Genomic DNA, 18,361 nt, shown 5'->3' with positions numbered 1-18,361 from the left:
AATTGTGTCCACCCCCTTGGCCATCAGGCTGCTCTGGGCCACCCCCCCACACCCAGCCTGCCGGGATCCAGGACAGGAAACAGCCCATGTGCACCTGCCAGTCACTGCCCCAGGCCATGGGGCTTGCAGGTGACTCCTGGGGAGCCATGCCAGGCAGATAACCTCTGGGACAGGACGAGGGGATGAGGAGGGCAGCTGGCAGGACGAGGGTCTACCTGAAAAATAAGCCAGGAAGCTGGGCTGCTGCACAGCCCCAGGCAGGTCTGGGGCCCCTGTGCTGGTGAATCTCATCTTGGCTTTTGACAGGGAACGGGGTAGCCTTAGGCCTCCACAGCCAGGGAAAAGGGGAAGGCCACGACCCCCACCAAGCACAAGGGTTCAGACTGCTGCCTTCAACCCTTGAGGGGTACTTTTTCTCTCAAAGCTCAGAATAGACAACTGTGCCAGAAAGCAGCGTGGTCGGTGTCAGCCCAATGCCCATCCAGGGGGCTGGCGCCACGGACGGCTAAGCAGACAGGCCGGGCAGCGGAGTGTCCCTTCACTCACAAGTAGGTGGGGCCCAGCTGCCCACCTCTAGGAGGTGGAAGGGTACACAGCACTTTGCCACAGCTCTTCTACGATGCCACCAGTGCCTGGCGCCCATGCGTGTTTTGCCTGTACTGCACAGGCTCCAAGTGTTAAGTTCACTGGGGGTCCCAGGCTGGCTCTGGAGGCTGCCTTGGTTCGAGGGCTTAGCTGGCAACAACCACTCTCCTCGCCTTCTCAGGAGGTGCCACCCAGTGTGGTCCTCTGCAAGACGGAAGTGCTCCCCACCAACAGAGCACAGACTCCTGGCTAGAGCAGCGAGTACTAGGTTCCCATGTGGGGCCAACTCAGGTCCAGCCAGAGCCTGGAAGCCTCACTCCAGTCTAGCTGCCATCGTCAGGTGGAGTGGAGGCCAGGGGTGGGGGAGACATGAAGGAGAGTGGGGTTCCCAAGAGAAGTAGCACTGTGGAGAAGGAAGGTGGGACAGGAGTGGCTCCAGCGCAGGGCGTCAGGACACAGGGTCACGGAGTCTCCGTCTCTCTCTCATTCTGGGTGGGCCTGTTGAGAAGCTCAAGTGTGTCTTCCACCACCTGCCACAGGCAGTTGTCCAGTGGGAAGTCATTGTCCACCAGGTTGACCAGGAAGTAGTTGTCGTGGATGTACTGGATGATCGTGCGGGATGGAGACTCCTCCTCATACAGCTTGCCCCACCGCTCAATCCACAGGGCGAAGGCCTCGTCCTACACACACACCACACACCCCCCACAATGCACACAGGCACACACGCACACACACAGACGCAAGATTAACAGGGCTCTCCAAGGGCTCTGCTCAACAGGACATTTCCCGGAATAGAACAAGGCCCACTGCCAGTGTCACTTCCCACCCCTGGCCAGAAGCAAACGCCCTGCGTCAGCAGTGACACGGGTGAGTCAGAGCCCGGTATGCCTGAAGGCTGGGTCCAGCGGGCCCGGGGTGTGGCCTTCAGCACACGCTTGGGACTTGGTCCCAATCCCTCCCCAGGGTTTTCCAGGTAGGCGGGGCAAGCTTGCTCCCGGCTCCTTTACCTTCCAGAACATGAAGCTGATGGGATCCACTACAGTGGGCTGGATGATCTCTCGCCCAGGGAAGATACCCCAAGTGACAGCATTCGGCTGCAGTTCGGGGGCATTGGTGATGTTTTCACCCTGGGGGGTGTGGGGCGGGGGTAAGACCTGGGCCAAGGACAACTGGAGTCCCAGTGCCTGGACAGCCTTGACTCACTGGGGCCATGCAGGCTTCATACCCTCTGCCTGCGCCTCCACTCCCGGCCTCCACTCTCCCTGCACCTCCACTCCCCTCTCCCTGTGCCTCCACTCCTGGCCTCCTCCGCCTGCATCTATGAATGACATATCTCTCCACAGAAGCCCAAACCTAGAGGCGTCCTGGCCACTTTCCCTCTCCTCCCTGAGCACCCCCTGCTCATTCTCTGATCCGTTCTCTCTTGTCTAGCCCACCTCCAGGACTGTGTTTGCCTTGGGTCATTCCAGGGGTCTCTTTGCTGGCCTCACCGGCTCTAGCCTTCCCCAGTCCCTATCATCTGTATGACTATCCACCGTTATTTGACTAAAATAAAGCAGGAACCAAGCTATTCCACTGCTGGAGAAGGGCTCCCCTTGCATTTAGGGAAAACTCAAATTCCAGCAGGACAACCATGCCCTCTGCGGGCCTGGCCCCTGCTTAACACTCCCGCCTCCTCCTGCTTGTGTTCCCGATTTCCCCAGATGGTGCGGCTCACTGCCTCTGCCTGTCCTCTGTCCTGTCCCAGGAATACCCTTCTTTCCTGTTGGCCAACTCCTCTGTCCTTGGTGATTCCCACACGACCCCTCTGAGAAGCCTTCCCTGGCCTTCTAGGTGAGACATCCCTCCTCTGGATCTGACAGCATCCTCTCCTGAACTTGATTTTCCCACTTACACTGGCTGGTGGTCACACATTGATCTGCCTCCCTCACTAGGCTGGGAGTTCCTTAAGAGCAGGGGCCCAGTTCTGCCTGTATCTCTCTGTCTTGCACAATGCCTAGCCCAGTCTAGGTGCTGGGTGTTTGCCGAACGAAGGGCCTGGTACTCTGTGGGAACCCCAGGGCCCGGCCTACCTTCACATTGACAAGGTGGTAATTAACCCGGAGCTCATACTTCTTCAGCACTTGCAGAAGCGCTTCCGCTGTCTCACGGGAAGTGAAGAACTCTAAGTAGGCCTGTGGGAGAGACAGGTGCCTGTCACCAACCCCAGCCCTGCCAGACGCCCTTTCACCGGCACCTAAGGTATCAGAACTAGTGGCGGCCATGTTGGCAGAATAATGAACTGTGGCGCTGGCACATCCATAAGCAAAGGGTGAAGGGAGTGAGGAGGTGAGTTTCTCAGTCTGGACAGGTTCGAGGGCTATCGGCCACCCCTCTCCCAATCGGTCAGGGGAGATTCCATGAAGAAGTCATTTCTGAACAGTGGCAACTGGTTTGACAAGCTGAGCCAGGAGAGAGAGGCCCCACACATTCCATCCTCCCTAGTCACTGCAAGGTGACAATGACATAACATCTCCTCTAGGACCAGTGCCTATCAGGGATTAAGCTGGGTTTACTCAAACTCATTTGCTAGAATGCTCATAATACTGGAGGCTGGGCACAGTGATCCCCACATGAGGAAAGTGGGTTCAGCGAAGTTGAATACATTGGCTGCTCTGAAGGTAAACAGAACTGGTCCTTAAACTCAGGTCTTTCTGCTCCGGGGCCTGTGGGCCTGGTTCAGAACATAATGTTAACTCCAGCAGCCCTGGGAGAAAGGTGTCAGCTCAGGATAGTAACAGCAGCTGCCTTTCAGGGAGTACTTCCTGCTCTTCCCATGCGCCAAGCACATTACATGCTTTGTTAGGTTTCATGCCCAGAACACAAGCTACATCCCATTTTACAGACGAGAAAACCAGGCTCAGAGAGGTCGAGTGACCCGCCTCCATAGGTCTGATTCTACTTTTTTTTTTTTTGAGATGGAGTCTCGCTTGGTTGCCCAGGTTGGAGTGCAGTGGCATGATCATCAGCTCACTGCAACCTCTGCCTTCCGGGTTCAAGCGATTCTCCTGCCTCAGCCTCCCGAGTACCTGCAACTATAGGCACCCGCCACCACACCCAGCTAATTTTTGTATTTTTAGTAGAGATGGGGGTTCACCATGTTTGTCAGGCTGGTCTCAAACTCCTGACCTTGTGATCTGCCCACCTCGGCCTCCCAAAGTGCTGGGATCACAGGCGTGAGCCGCCAAGCCCAGCTTATCTTTTTTTTTTTGAGACAGGGTCTCACTTTGTGGGCCAGGCTGGAGTTCAGTGGCACAAATATGGCTTACTGGAGCCTCGATCTCTCGGGTTCAAGCAATCCTCTCACCTCAGCCCCCCAAGTACCTGGGACTACAGGTGTGCACCACCATGCCTGGGTCATTTTTGTATTTTTTGTAGAGAAGGGGTTTCACCATGTTGCCCAGGCTGGTCTCGAACTCCTGGGCTCAAGTGATCTACCCGCCTCAGCCTCCCAAAGTGCTGGCTGGGCTCAGTGCCCAGCCAGGTCTATCTGACTTAAAGCATGAGCTCCCATCCGCTCTGCTCCATGCTCATTCAAAATTAAGAGCCCAGGAGAGGCAGGTTGCTCTGCCCTAAGCTCTGGGGAACCCATGGGTGCCTGTCAAGAGAGGGGGCACCCCATGCCTCCCTACCACACCTTCTGGAAGACATAGCCCCCACTGGGGCCCCAGCCCACGACGGGGTCGGAGGACGGCTTCCCATTGATGTTGGGCTGTGAGTTGATGGTGAGGATGCCCTGGCGGTTCACCCGCAGCAGCTCGTCCTTCAGCAGGCTGGTCTCGGCTGCCAGGGGCTCATCGTTCCAGGGCAGGCAAGTCACCTGGGAGAGACGGTGAGCTGCCTGGGGTGACCATCAGGTTTGGCACCCCAAGTCCCTCTCACGGCCCCCAACAAAGACCCAGCCTGTCTTTGCCTCCCTAAGCCCTTCCAGGTGGAGGTCTCTCAACTCACCCTTCTCCCTTTGCCAAGGTGCCATGTCCACAGCATGGAGAGGAGGGCACAGGGTGGGGAAGTCACAGCCCCGCAGCCTGGCCTGCAGCTGGGGTCAGGCCAGGGGCAGGGGATGAACCAGGGACCCCAGCCCAGCGTGACTCACTTTGTGACCATTCCGGTTTGGCTCTCCCGAGAGGTAGAGAACAAAGACTTCAAAGACACTTTCTTCACTGGTCAGCTCCTCCCCCCACATCTTCAGCAGCAACTCCCTGGGGGACTTGCTCTTCAGGTAGAAGAGGTAGTAGTCCTTCAGCTCCCCAAAGGCAGGGGAAGAGGAATTGCCCCTGGCAGAGGGGTGCCCAGAGGTCAGGGTACACTCCTGACAGAGGGCAGTGCCACCACAGGCCCAGGAGGCCATTCCTGGAAATCCTGTCCTGACTCCTCCCAGGTCAACCACAAGCATGCAAACAACTTCTGCCCTCCTCCTCCCAAGAACAAAGATGTATTTGCAAGGAAGGTCTGCAGGCCCTCACCAGCGGCCATTGGGGAACTCGTCCCACTCCTGGGTACGGTAGATGTAACTCTTTGGTCTGGAGGCCCAGAAGATGGGACGTACATCTTCTTCTCGGCGCTTGGGGTGGGCGCTGAGAGCCCAGGGCAGGGGACGCCTGGGTGAGGATGGGGACAGAGAACTGAGACGAGGGACTGGCTAGAGGGAGCCGGAAGCAGGGGAGCACCACTGAGGCTGGGTTCTTCCATCTGATGCCCTCTGAGACTGGAGCCCTCCGTGTGCCCAGCTAGCCAGACATATGTCTGTACCACCGTGAGGAGCCAGCACTGCAGCCGGGACTGCTCTTGGACCCCCCTCTGGGGTTCTCTGGGCCACTGCCCTCACCTGGGGTCCTCAGTCCACATCCCCAGGCGCTTCAGCACCTCTGTGGTAGCCATCTCGCGGTTGAGGGTGTAGAAGTGGAGGCCTGGCACCAAGCCACTGGCCAGAAGCTCGTGGCACAGGCTCACAGCCAGCTCGATGCCGTAGTTGCGGATGGCAGCATCATTGTCTTTGATTGGCTCAATCACGTCCTTGATCTCCTGTGGCACCTCTAGCTTGGACAGCTTCACAAGCTGCCGAAGGGAGTGGTAGCCCTGTCCAAAACACGAGGGGCTGTGGCAGCTGTCAGCCAGCCCGTCTCCCACCCCCTTCCGTCCTCCGCACCAACCGCAGTGTCAGGCAGAGGGAGCCAGGAAAATCTGGCCATATGCCAGGAGCACACCTGAGCTTGACCTGCTGTTTTCTGCCCTTTTTTTCTGTTTTTAGAGATGTGTCTCGCTGATCTCAAACGCCAGGGTTCAAGCCATCCTCCTGCCTCAGCTTCTCAAGTGGCTGGGACTACAGGCACGTGCCACTCTGCCCAGGCTTTCCACCTTTTACAGAGTAGAGCAGCTGCCCTAAGCATTCTAGCCTTGGGTTGAGCCAGCCTTTTAGCCCTAGATGCGTCTATTGATAACATGGTGTCATCTCACCCAGTTGTCCCCATGCTGCACTGATCATCAGAACCGCCTGCCAAGCTCAAGAGGCAAAACACAAACTCCCAGGGCCTCCCTCAGATTTACTGAATCAGAACTTCCAGGGGTGGGGCCTGGAGATCCATTTTTTGGAAAAGCTTATCAAGTGGTTCTGATGACCGCCACATTTGGGAAACACTGGCTCAACCTGGATTTGTAAAGAGAATGAGAATACCTTTTGGTGATGCTTGTCGGCCAAAGTACAACAAACCCCTCAACAGACACTGTTGCTGGGTTTTGGGGGGAAAATTAGAGGTAACCAAAATGAGGTGGCCAAGCAACGCTGTGCAAGTTCTGGACCTGAGAGGGAATCTGGGAAGAACTCAGTGAACTCAGCACTCCACCCAGAGACCCCAGCCTATGCGACGACGATGCAGTGGGCGTAGGGTGGAGGGAGCTTATGGGCCCTGCTGGGCCCCTTACCTGGATGGGAAAGATCCCGGGGACGATGGGGCAAGTGATACCCATGTCGGTGCATGCCTTCACAAAGCGGAAGAAGGTGTCAGCCTCAAAGAAAAGCTGCGTGATGATGAAATCGGCTCCCGCGGACACCTTCTCCTTCAAGTGCTTCAGGTCAGCCTCAAAGCTCCCTGCTTCGGGGTGGCCTTTGGGGTAACCTGCCAATAGGGATGGCGGTCGGGAAAGGCTGGCCTCCACCTGTTCAAGGTGAGGGATGAAGAGACCACAGGAACTGGGCACAGAGAGCCCTCTGCTTCAGAGGCTCCGATCTTGCACCTTCCAACAGCACAGCATGGCCTCAACTAAAACGGTAAATGGCTGGGCTCATGACTGATATGCTTCCGACCTTGGAGATGACTCTCAGGGGAGGTGGTTCAGAGCCCCCTTCTAAGAATCGGGGTGGATTGCTCCAAACTCCCACATTGTCCTGCCTTGAGCAGCCAAGCAAATCTGGCCTGCACTTGGTGGCCATGGATGAGAGAAAATGCTACAGTTAGCAGAGCATCTGGGGTTGACTTTTCTTTAGGCACTAGATTAAACATTGTTAAAAAGAAAAGCTTGACTTTTCTTTAGGCACTGGATTAAACATTGTTTTTTCTTTTTTCTTTTTTTGAGACGGAGTCTCCCTCTGTCGCCCAGGCTGGAGTGCAGTGGCCGGATCTCAGCTCACTGCAAGCTCCGCCTCCCAGGTTCACGCCATTCTCCTGCCTCAGCCTCCCGAGTAGCTGGAATTACAGGCACCCGCCACCTCGCCCGGCTAGTTTTTTGTATTTTTTTAGTAGAGACGGGGTTTCACCATGTTCGCCAGGATGGTCTCGATCTCCTGACCTCGTGATCCGCCCGTCTCGGCCTCCCAAAGTGCTGAGATTACAGGCTTGAGCCACCACGCTCAGCCTAAACATTGTTTTTAATGTAACACTGAAATTACTCAGGGGTCCGAGACAGTGAAAAGCTAGAAACCAAGTTACCCAAGGAAGAACTGAAGAAAGTGATGTTTTGTTCAAAGAAAAGAACGGATGGCAGGGTGGGGTGGCTCATGCCTGTAATCCCAGCACTTTGGGAGGCCAAGGCAGGAGGATGACCTGAGGTCAGGAGTTCGAGACCAGCCTGGCCAACACAGTGAAACCCTGTCTCTACTAAAAACACAAAAATTAGCCACGTGCGGTGGTACATGCCCATAATCTCAGCTACTCAGGAGGCTGAGACAGGAAAATTGCTTGAATCCGCGAGGCAGAGGTTGCAGTGAGCCGAGATCATACCATTGCATTCCAGCCTGGGCAACGAGAGCAAAACTCTGTCTCAAAAAAAAAAAAAAAGAGGAAAGAAAAGAGTGAAGAGAATACAGAAACTCCTTTCAAATGTCCAAAGGTCTGTCCTGGGGAAAAAGGATCCACCGTAGGTGAGTTTTTCTGTTTTGTTTTGTTTCAGAGACAGGGTCTCGCTCTGTCACCCAGGCTACAGTGCAGTCGTGCAATCATGGCTCATTGCAGCCTCGACCTCCTGGGCACAAGTGATCTTCCCACTTCAGTCTCCTGAGTAGCTGGGACTACAGATGCATGCCACCACATCTGGCTAATTAAAAAAAATTTTTTTAATTAATTATTTTTTAGAGATGGGGTCTTGCTATCTTGCCCAGGTTTGTCTGGAACTTCGGGGCTCAAGCAATCCTCCCACTTTAGCCTCCCAAAGTGCTAAGATTACAGGCATGAGTCACTGTACCCAGCTCCCTAGTCAAGTTCTTTATTAGTCATATCCTGTGCTGTTTCTTTTTTTTTTTTTTTTTTTGAGATGGAGTCTCGCTCTGTCACCAGGCTGGAGTGCAGTGGCCAGATCTCAGCTCACTGCAAGCTCCGCCTCCCGGGTTCACGCCATTCTCCTGCCTCAGCCTCCCGAGTAGCTGGGACTACAGGCGCCGCCACCTCGCCCGGCTAGTTTTTTGTATTTTAGTAGAGACGGGGTTTCACCGTGTTAGCCAGGATGGTCTCGATCTCCTGACCTCGTGATCCGCCCGTCTCGGCCTCCCAAAGTGCTGGGATTACAGGCTTGAGCCACCGCGCCCGGCCTATTCTGTGCTGTTTCTAATGGCAAAACCGGCATCCGGTTCAGAGAGCTGCCTAGAGCACAACAAGCCATCCACAAAACAATGAGTTCCCGGAGCCTGAAAACACAGGGGCAGTGGATGCCCAAGACAGGATTCTGGAATTGCTTGGGAAGGTGAGACCAGGTGTCCCATAGGGTCCTTACTGGCTCTGTGAACTCTCTGACCCCTTTCCTAAATGACTAAACTTACTAGCAGCCTTGCTTGGTCAGGCAAGTAGCACGACCACAGGCCTTCATGTAACGACACGGAGTGCTGGTTTCGTCAGCCCAAGCCCAGGGCAGGACCCTGAGAAAGGCGGAAAGCCAAGCTGCTCTGCTCTGATAAGGCGGTTCCGTTCTTAAGAAACCCAGAGTCATAAAAATGAATACAAAAACTACGGTTTCCAGGGGTAAGGGAGTGGGGGATAAAGCACTGGGGCTTCACACTTTCAATAACAAAGCTGTTTTCCCAGTAGGAATTTCAGAAACAACAAGGCTTTTTAACAGCTGAAACTATAGGTATAATATCTAAATATTACCGAATAAATCTAGCATTTGATTACATATAGATTTTGCTATTTACTCTATTTTTCTATCATGAAGAGCTGAGTGCTTTCTTTTTAAATTTTTTGTGTATTTTTTGTAGAGACGGACTCTCACTAGGTTGCCCAGGCTGGTCTTGATCTCCTGCCTCCGTCTCCCAAAGCTCTGGGATTACAGGCATGAGCTACCATGCCCAACAGGTTGGTGTTTTCTAATTCACTGATCTTCATTACCCACTTGATAAGCAAAGTAAGAAACCATTCAGCAACTGTGAGCTCACAGCTTCGCTAGTTTCCAATCATGATCACGTAACGCCCATCACTGGTGCACACTGCCCCATTAACTGACTATATTGTGGCTGATACAAGCGATGACAATTTAACAGTTGGAAGTGCCTGTTCTCTGACTCCTAATCAGTGCTTCCCAGACTTAACACCTGAACACCGCTGTTGACAGAATAGACATGTCCATGGGGGGTTAGGGACAAGGCCAAAGTCACCCACAACAAGTCATTTTCTTGAAGTCACGTGGTTTTTGTTTGTTTGTTTTGAGACGGAGTCTTGCTCTGTTGCCCAGGCTACAGTGCATTGGCATGATCTCGGCTCACTGCAAGCTCCGCCTCCCAGGTTCAAGCGATTCTCCCGCCTCAGCCTCCCGAGTAGCTGGGACTACAAGCACGCGCCACCATGCCTGGCTAATTTTTGTATTTTCAGTAGAGACGGGATTTCACTATGTTGGACAGGATGGTCTCGAACTCCTGACCTCATGATCTGCTCACTTTGGCTTCCCAGAGTGCTAGGATTATAGGCTTGAGTCACTGCACCCGGCCTTTTTTTTTTTTTTTTTTTAGTTCATATCACTTTAGATGCCACTCCATAACGTAGCCATGTTTAATATAAAAATGGTAGGATTTCTCCCAAAATATTGGCAAAAAACTGTCATCCCAGAAAATGTGCCAATCCCAGGAATTCCTGTCCCTGGCACACACTGCCTCGCCATACCTGAGCCCTGTCTGAGATGCCGAGGGCTCCATCCCAGCCTTTAGCTTCAAGGGTAGGAGGGAAGTCCAACCCACCCATTTCTGTTGGGTAAACCTGGTCTTGTGGCGGTGGCCAATCGTGAATGTCTCTCCAGGGAATTTGGAACAGAGGCCCATCCATTAGCCTGGGGAACTGGCTGGAGCTGACACTCTGCACACTCAGGAGCAGGCCAGGTGTGTGGAAAAGCATGGGCATCAGGTCTCCCAGACGAAGCACAGATGTGCAGTGGGAAGTGGAGACGGGGGACCCTGTGGTGCCAGAGGGAATGAGGGAGGTCCTTGCATTTTGACCTCTTCCAGTGCCTCGTGAGATCTGAAGCCATCGCCTGACCTTGGGTTCCCTGCCCTCTGGAATCCTGTTAGTAAATTTCCCTCTTTTGTGGGGTGTTTTGTTCTGTTTTCTTTGAGATGTAGTCTCGCTCTGTCACTGAGGCTGGAGTGCAGTGGCACAATCTCGGCTTATTGCAACCTCCGCCTTCTGGGTCCAAGGGATTCTCCTGGCTCAGCCTCCCGAGTAGCTGGGACTACAGGCGTGCACCACCATACCCGGCTAATTTTTGTATTTTTAGTAGATGGGGTTTCGCCATGTTGGCCAGGCTGGTCTCCAACTCCTGACCTCAGGTGATCTGCCTGCCTCGGCCTCCCAAAGTGCTGGGATTACAGGCATGAGCCACCGTGCCCGGCCCCCTCTTTTGTTTTAAAGAAAAGAATAGGGCCTAGAAGCAGGCTAAGGGCACAGCCAGGCAGAGGAACAAAAAGCTAAGGGTCGATGGTGGCAGGCCCAGGAGGGGAGTAGGTGATACAAAAGGAGCAAGGACATGGTACAGTTCACCTCTGCATGTCCCTCATCCAGCATGGACCCCTAGGTGCATCTGATCACTGTGTCCTGCACCGAACACCGACAGGCTATCTGAGCCTCCCTAGCTCCATCCCCGCCACCAGGATGATCCAGTCACTCACCTGCCACACAGAGGTCAAAGTAGTCACCAAACTCACTTCGGATGTGCTTCACCAGGTCCACTGCGTAGTTGAAGCCTCCCTCCTCCTCTTCCCACTGGTCACCTATGGGGTCTGCAGGGTTGGTGGAGGTCATGGTCACTGGGTCTCACCCAACCTCCAGAGAGCCTTTCTGTTCCCTCCACCTAGCCCTAACACCTAGGACTGCGAGTCCCTGAAAGGCAGAAACTTCGTATTATTTAGGTTTGGTTCTTCTCTTTCTAGCCCTTGGTAAGACAGCGAGAGGGAAGAAAGCAGCCTACCCGTTCAGTATTCACTGCGTGCTGACCCTGTGCTGGCGCTGGAGAATAGGAGACCACTGCTGCTCCTCACTGTGCCTGGAGGATTGGAGAGCCCTTCCCTACTTCTACCTGGGCATGCCTGCCACCCTCTCCCATCCCACGGCCTTAGGGCTCCTGCCTCCTGGGAGAATTTTCTACTCAAGTGAAGGGGTCTTGTGGTGGGGAGCAGGAGGCCACAGGACCCCACCCCTCAGGCTCCCTCTTCCCACTCTTGGGTGGCCTGACGACAGCAGGTACAAGAGGCCTAACCGGCTATTCTCACTCCTGGATACTCTGTGATTGGGCCAAGTGCTGGGTGCAGCCAGCAATCGATGCAGTGGTATAGGCAGGGCAGAGGGTTATCAGGCTGCGACTCATTCTCGACGGAACTCCTACGTCGAGGTCAAGAGTTGGAAGAGGTGGCTGCCTGTGTGTGGTGCCCAGGGTGACTCACTGCCCACAACGCCTGCTGACACTACTGGCGGGGATGGGATCCTGCGGATCCTCAGCGTGGGGCCCAGGGAGCAGTAAAGGACCATTTCAGGAACCAAGTTCAGGCTACAAGTGGCCTCTGGGAAAGCTAGAACCCAGAGTGTAGGGGAGTGCTGGCTCCACACCTCCCCGCAGCGCCATGATGTTCTTCAGGCCCAGCTGCTTGGCTTTGTGCAGATGGCCCGTGATCTCCTCCAGGCGCTGACAGCAGCAGGTCATGTGCAGGATGGTCTCCAGACCACAATAGTTCACGGCGGTGCTGGCAATCATCATGGAGGAGGTCTCCTTGTCTGAGCCAGGGTCACCTGCTGGGTGCCAGGTCACATCTATGAAGAGGGGGCCGCCTGCCGCCATCCGGTCAAACCTGTAGGGGTTTGTTTCTGAAGAGAGGTTCCAGGGGAAATACCATCCCTCACTGCCTTCCCATGGGGTCCAGGAGTTAGACAAGCATAAATGAAGGTTGGAGACAGACCAATCAGTGTTCATATCCTGGCTTTGCTACTTATAGCTGTATGATCTTGGGTACATTACTTAACCTCTGTGAGTTCTGTTTCCTTATTTGTAAGACGCGACAGATAATAGTACCCACTTCATAATAACACTAGGAGGCTGAGCGCAGTGGCTCACGCCTGTAATCCCAGCACTTTGGGAGGCTGAGGCGGGCGGATTATTTGAGGTCAGGAGTTCAAGACCAGCCTGGCCAACATGGTGAAACCCCATCTCTACTAAAAATACAAAAATTAGCTGAGTGTGGTGGTGGGTGCCTGTAATCCCAGCTACTTGGGAGGCAGAGGCAGGAGAATTGCTTGAGCCAGGAGACGGAGCTTGCAGTGAGCTGAGATCACACCCCTGCACTCGGGCCTGGGCTACAGAGTAAGACTCCGTCTCAAAAAAAAAAAAATAATAAAGCAACAACAACAAAAAAACCATAACAACACTAGGAGAATATGATGGCAGCTGGTTCCACAGCACTTAGAACAGTGCCTGGTGTACAAACCGAATACTCAGTATATATGAGGTGCCGTTGTGATCACTATTACAGAGGTAAGACACAATAACGGCGCCACCATTTTGTGAGAGCAGCACTTAAGACTTTTCACAGCGTTTGCCCATTTATTATCTCAGGTGAGTTAAGACATCATGGTTGAGAGTTAGTGGAATCCTAACCGTGGCAAGCACAGCCTCGCCGTAGGAACAGTTAGAAAGAGGGTCGGCAGACTCACGTTTCTTTCATGCCACCCCCAAGCCCTGTGCAGCAGCTTACAGTTGTGCAGACCAAGGCCAAGTTCCGAAACGAGACTCAAAAGCCTGGATGTGCACAAGTACTTGTGTTACAAGCTGTCAGCGGTGTATTTAAATATCCTTGTGCGTTTAAACTTCAAAAACTTGGGAGTGACACGTGAGAAGTGCAAACAGTAAAAGCCATAAACTTAAAAAAAGAAACAAGACTGCAATTCTTGAAGTGCTAATGTAATTCAGTTAGCATTTCTAGATTTCAGGAAGCATAATCCAAATTTCTAACTTGCTGAAAACATTCTCACTGCTTTGTGACTTCCTAAACTGCACTCGTGATCCAGCCCCCAAGTTCCACCAAAGAATATACTGTGAGAATCAACATTTTTAACCCATTGAAGAGTGTATCTAAAATACCCTTGACACTGTGGAGGGACTTTTACAGGCAAGAGAAGCTGCAGATCAGACGACCCACTCTGCCTTCTTCTTCCTGCCTGCTCTGGCTGCTTTTTTCTGCCGGGTTAAAGGGCAGCCCAGCCTCAAGGCTGACAGTTGGCTCCCCAGGAACCAGCACTCCCCGCCCCCACCTTAACCTTACATCAATTTACCTTGAGATGAGATTGACAGCTCCCTCAGCAGTTCGAGGAGGGAAGAATTCCAAGGAGAACCACTTGTCACCAGATTCCATTCGCCGCCTCATCTTGTCCCGGAGTCTCTCATGCCGCTCGGGGTCCAGGCCCGGGGTGGAACATCTCGAACTGTCTTTGGAGCTCTCGCTGCTACTGCTGGCACTGCCCTCCAAACAGGGGTTGGGGCTGCCATTTCCTCTGGCTTCGTTCACCATGGCCAGGTTCCTGCTGCACGGGGTGGGGCAGGGAGCATCAGGGGGCAGGCAGCCACACCCCCGGCACATCGAGACACCTGAGTGGCAGGTTCACGCCGGAGGTGCTGTATTTCCACACAGGAGGAAGGCCAAAAAAGGTGACACTGCCCCCTCCCAGTGGCTCCATGCTACTCAGCTATGGCTGTCGGGCCGCCTCACTCAAAGCCTAGCCCTCCGCTGCTGCCAGGTTCCTTGCATGCAAGGCAGCCCCCACCCAGCACTACAACGTGCTCCTCGGTGACAGCTACCTGATGGAAGGTGGCACAGAGAACCTCATGCTGCCGGCCTGCGAGGCCCATATTCCTAGTGAGGGGCAGTAGTGCCCAGCTGGGAGGACCCTGGCTTTTCGATGGTCCATCTCTGTCAGCTAGGCCCAGAGTGCGTGGGGAGGGAACAGAGGCACCTTCCCCAGCGGGTGTGTTCAACTGGGCGGAGCTGCGACAAAGGAAGAGGCCTGAGCTAGAGCCAGCACAAGGGGGCGGGGGCAAGACTTCCAGGCGAGGAGGAAGGGCTGAGACTCTAGTAAGGGGAGGCGGATGGAAGGAGGGGGACTCGGGCAGAGATTGCAGGGGTTGGTGGAGATGAGGAACAGCTCACTCTGGCTGGCTCTGCCTGGAACATCTGTTACTTGAAACAGTGTGTGTGCAGGATGGAAGGAGTGAGGGTTTGACTATGCAGCCAGATTTGTCCTGAGTTCATGCTACTCCAAAAAGACCGTGTCGTGGGTTAGAACTGGACGCTGGCCATATTCCAAAAATAGCCAGACCCAAGTTCAGTAAGGGCACGAATTTCGCAGAACAAAAGCTGCCCCATTGTGCTTGCCTTGCGGGCTGGTCTTCTTACACACCACAGAATTCAATTAAAATCATCACAGTGACCCAGCTACTGGGAAGGCTGAGGCAGAAGGATCACCTGAGTCCAGGAGTTCAAGGCCAGCCTGGGCAACATAGTGAGACTCCATCTCTTAAAAAAACAAAAAACACACCTGTAATCCCAGCACTTTGGGAGGCCAAGACGGGTGGATCACCTGAGGCCAGGAGTTTGAGACCAGCCTGACCAACATGGTGAAACCCCGACTCTACTAAAAATACAAAAATTAGCCTGGCTTGGTGGTGGGCGCCGGTAATCCCAGCTACTTGGGAGGATGAGGCAGGAGAATCGCTTGAACCCGAAAGGCAGAGATTGCGGTGAACTGAGATTGTACCATTGCACTCCAGCCTGGGCCACAAGAGTGAAATTCCGTCTCAAAAAAAAAAAAAAAAAAAAAACAGAAACAAGTAATCAGAGCCACCAGGGCACAGCCAGGCCAACAGAGGGCATAGTGCCATCTGGCAGTCTGGTGAAGAAAATAAGACAAACACTTAAAAAAACAAAACACGGCCGGGCGCGGTGGCTCAAGCCTGTAATCCCAGCACTTTGGGAGGCCGAGATGGGTGGATCACGAGGTCAGGAGATCGAGACCATCCTGGCCTACACGGTGAAACCCCGTCTCTATTAAAAAATACAAAAAACTAGCCGGGCAAGATGGCGGGCACCTGTAGTCCCAGCTACTCAGGAGGCTGAGGCAGGAGAATGGCGTAAACCCGGGAGGCGGAGCTTGCAGTGAGCCGAGATCGCGCCACTGCACTTCAGCCTGGGCGACAGAGCAAGACTCCGTCTCAAAAAAAAAAAAAAAAAAGCAAAACACTTGCACAGCAATGGACAAACACACAGTAGTGAATCAGTGTGTGGTAACATGGCACAACAGAGGAAAAGACCAGGTCAGGTTCATTTCTTTCAGACTGTCCACCATTAACCCCGTGTACCTAACCATTTGGGGTCTTAGACTCTTCTGACAATCTGATTAAATGCACTGCTTCTCTCCCCTGAAATACATGCACAGGAGCAGACTACGCGTGGATGCATCCAAAGACAAGGAGTTGATTCCAGACTAAGAACCCTGGGCCAAAGCTTTCTCCCCCTAGGGCTACTCTCTTTCATTCAGACCTCAAACTCCAGATTCTCAGTGGTGATGGTGGTGGGGAGTGAGGAACATGGGGTGGGGGTGGGGTGGGGAGAGGGGTAACAGCAGGAGCAGCCAGTTGGCCTTTCTCCAGCGTTTAAGGGAACACCTTGTTAATTGCCTGCTGGAACAGAACCTAGAGTGGGAGGAGGCTGAACCACCTGCAAACCCTCTGATTTTCAAAGACTTAACTGCATTCCTAGTATATGCCAGGCACGTGCCATATTTGTAAGCCAACACCCACGATTTATCCGTTACCAGCTGGATTCCCATAGCACCCTGGGTTGTAACTGGGTTAAAGGCCTGTCTCCTTTCTCTTTTCCCAGTTTCCTGAGACCAGGACCGGTGTCCTGCCTGGAGTATCCCCAGAGTTTGGCACACGGTGATAGCCAACATTCACTGAGCGCCAAAGGGCCAGGCGCTGCCACTCTCTTAAAATAAGCCTCTGTCATTTACTGACACCTAGTCTGCGCCAAGCACTGGGATACTAAGCCCACGACACCCAGAAAGGTCCCGGTGGACCCCCGTGCGCAGCGGGACGCAGAGGGCGCCAGGGACCGCAGTGCCCCGGGCCCAGCGCTCTTCTCCAGGTGCTCGCCGGGGAGGCAGGTCTAAAAGGCAGGAGCCGGAAGCCGTCTCGGCGCCCCGATGGCCGAGAATCGAGTCACCAGGTCACTGGGTCACCGATGGGGGCGAGGACATGGGCCTGGGCCGGTCAGGGGGGCGGGATCGTCACCTCTGGCTCAGGGGCCCCTCATTCCCGGGGCCCCTCCGTCCAGGCAGGGGGCGAAAGTGAGTCTTCGCCTGCGGGTTGACGGTCGCTAGAGGTGGCAGCCATTGGGAGTTACAGTAATCCCGCGAAGGGTGCGCGGAGGGGGGCGGCAGCCCCCCTCAAGAAGAGAGGCAGGCCGGCCTCCAGCGCTCCCCGCCCATGAACACGTCCTTGCCCCCGGGATGTTGTTCGCCGGCTCCAGGATCTCCCTCCCGGCGACCCCGGCCTCGCCGACACTCACCCTTCAGTCCCGGGTGACTCAGAACGCTCGCCCGCCGGCAGCACCAGTGTGGCCTCTGTAGGGGCGGGGAACGCAATGAGGGGCGCGGCGCCAAGTGTCAGGTTGCTGGAGAGGCGGGCCCGACAGGGCGGAAACCACCGGTGCGGGTGACCGGAAGCCCCGCCTCCAACATGGCCGCGCCCACAGGTCTCTTTGGAGGCCGTGTCTTTACCGTCATGTGACGCGAGCCGTCGCCCCACCCGTCTGCAGCCACTCCCGTTCTCAGTCCCAGAGCTCGAGAGGGCCACGTGACCGTCCCGGGACCAGTCACGTGAGGCGCAGATCCTTGGTGGGAGGGGGTGGTAGAGGGGTCCAGAGTGGCAGTAAAGGAGGAAGATGGCGGGGTGCAGGGGGTCTCTGTGCTGCTGTTGCAGGTGGTGCTGCTGCTGCGGTGAGCGTGAGACCCGCACCCCTGAAGAGCTGGTAAGGAGCGGGCGGAGCCGGGCTGGGGAGGGGGCGGTTGCTAAGGGACTGCGAGAGGCGTTGCCGGGGGTGGGGCCGGGCCAATCTGGGCCCGCAGGTGGCAGCGGGTGGGGTCTGGGGACCGCAGTCTGGGCTCTCGAAGCGTCTACCCTGCTTCACGTGCCTAAGTCTGGGGTCTTTTCTCATACCCCTCCTGGAATCTGAAGGAGAATCCAGGCCAGCTCCTGTAAATCCCACCCATGTTTCCTTTTATTTCCATTTGAAAAGAGTTTGGAATGAAACAAGCGTTTTCAGAATGAGCTTCCTCACAGGAGTTTGTGCTTATCATGCGGCTGTTTTAGCTTCTCCAGTTCTTTCTTACTCTATCCCTCACCCTTTCTGGGTCACTGACAGTCCACCTTCCCCTTGCAAGCGTCCTGGGAAAACCCGAGTTGTGTTCCCAGAGTTGACAAGTCCTTTCTGATTTCAGATACGTCACATTGTCAAACGGAACCTGAATTTTTACTCCCCTCTTCAGCTGGCATTGGACATCTTTGAGGTGTCCTGAGGAGGGTGGTTATTTGGAGACTCTATGAGTGGAAATGAAGAGCTCAGCTGATGGCTGTAGATCTCACCCACATGGTCCCTCACCTCCGAAAGGTTTTTTTTAAGGGCTGATTCCTATTTGATAATGGCTCCAGGTGATGTAGAAGCTAGCCACTGATTTCAGTAAATACTTCTGCCTCCTTCCACTCTTAACCACTAAAAAGGGCTCCC

General features: G+C 54.5%; 2 protein-coding genes across 10 annotated transcripts in view; one reads left to right on the top strand and one right to left on the bottom strand.

Annotated features, from left to right (window-relative positions):
* Positions 1 to 241: 241 nt before the first annotated feature.
* MTHFR (methylenetetrahydrofolate reductase) lies at positions 242 to 17,355 on the bottom strand. 6 transcript variants are annotated; one of them, XM_033228346.1, is made up of 12 exons: positions 17,144 to 17,355; positions 13,854 to 14,102; positions 12,138 to 12,376; positions 11,204 to 11,314; positions 6,547 to 6,740; positions 5,453 to 5,703; positions 5,091 to 5,225; positions 4,721 to 4,901; positions 4,262 to 4,444; positions 2,658 to 2,759; positions 1,593 to 1,712; positions 242 to 1,265 (listed from the first exon to the last, which is right to left on the bottom strand). In XM_033228346.1, the coding sequence occupies exons 2-12, from the start codon at positions 14,087 to 14,089 to the stop codon at positions 1,047 to 1,049; spliced, it is 1,971 nt and encodes a 656-aa protein (XP_033084237.1). In that variant the 5' UTR covers positions 14,090 to 14,102; positions 17,144 to 17,355; the 3' UTR covers positions 242 to 1,046. The 6 variants fall into 6 exon arrangements, with proteins under 6 accessions (XP_033084237.1, XP_033084238.1, XP_033084239.1 ...); XM_033228347.1 differs by having other exon boundaries at positions 13,854 to 14,099; positions 17,144 to 17,310; XM_033228348.1 differs by lacking the exon at positions 17,144 to 17,355 and adding an exon at positions 16,867 to 17,133.
* Positions 17,323 to 18,361, top strand: part of CLCN6 (chloride voltage-gated channel 6) — a 37,330-nt gene continuing 36,291 nt past the window's right edge. For 2 of the 4 annotated variants that reach the window (XR_004441099.1, XM_033228338.1), the window contains exon 1: positions 17,330 to 17,605. Coding sequence is in view for 2 of the 4 variants with exons in the window: in XM_033228338.1 (XP_033084229.1) it covers positions 17,519 to 17,605 (87 nt within the window). In the remaining 2 variants the exon portion in view is untranslated. Of the gene's footprint in view, positions 17,606 to 18,361 lie in introns of all 4 variants that reach the window. The other 2 variants (XM_033228340.1, XM_033228339.1) reach the window with 2 other exon arrangements.

The sequence above is a fragment of the Trachypithecus francoisi genome, unplaced genomic scaffold (assembly GCF_009764315.1).
Source record: "Trachypithecus francoisi isolate TF-2019V2 unplaced genomic scaffold, Tfra_2.0 Lachesis_group12, whole genome shotgun sequence".
Taxonomy (NCBI): domain Eukaryota; kingdom Metazoa; phylum Chordata; class Mammalia; order Primates; family Cercopithecidae; genus Trachypithecus; species Trachypithecus francoisi.
This window is presented reverse-complemented; position numbering and strand designations above follow the sequence as displayed.

What these genes read in the sequence shown, in the direction of transcription:
- MTHFR (XM_033228342.1), bottom strand. Translation starts at nt 14,486, where the DNA reads ATGGACCATCGAAAAGCCAGGGTCCTCCCAGCTGGGCACTACTGCCCC. An exon ending in GCTGTCAATCTCATCTCAAG is followed by an intron (nt 12,377 to 13,853) that starts GTAAATTGATGT and finishes AAACCCCTACAG; the next exon opens with GTTTGACCGGATGGCGGCAG. An exon ending in ACCACCTTGTCAATGTGAAG is followed by an intron (nt 1,713 to 2,657) that starts GTAGGCCGGGCC and finishes CACACCCCCCAG; the next exon opens with GGTGAAAACATCACCAATGC.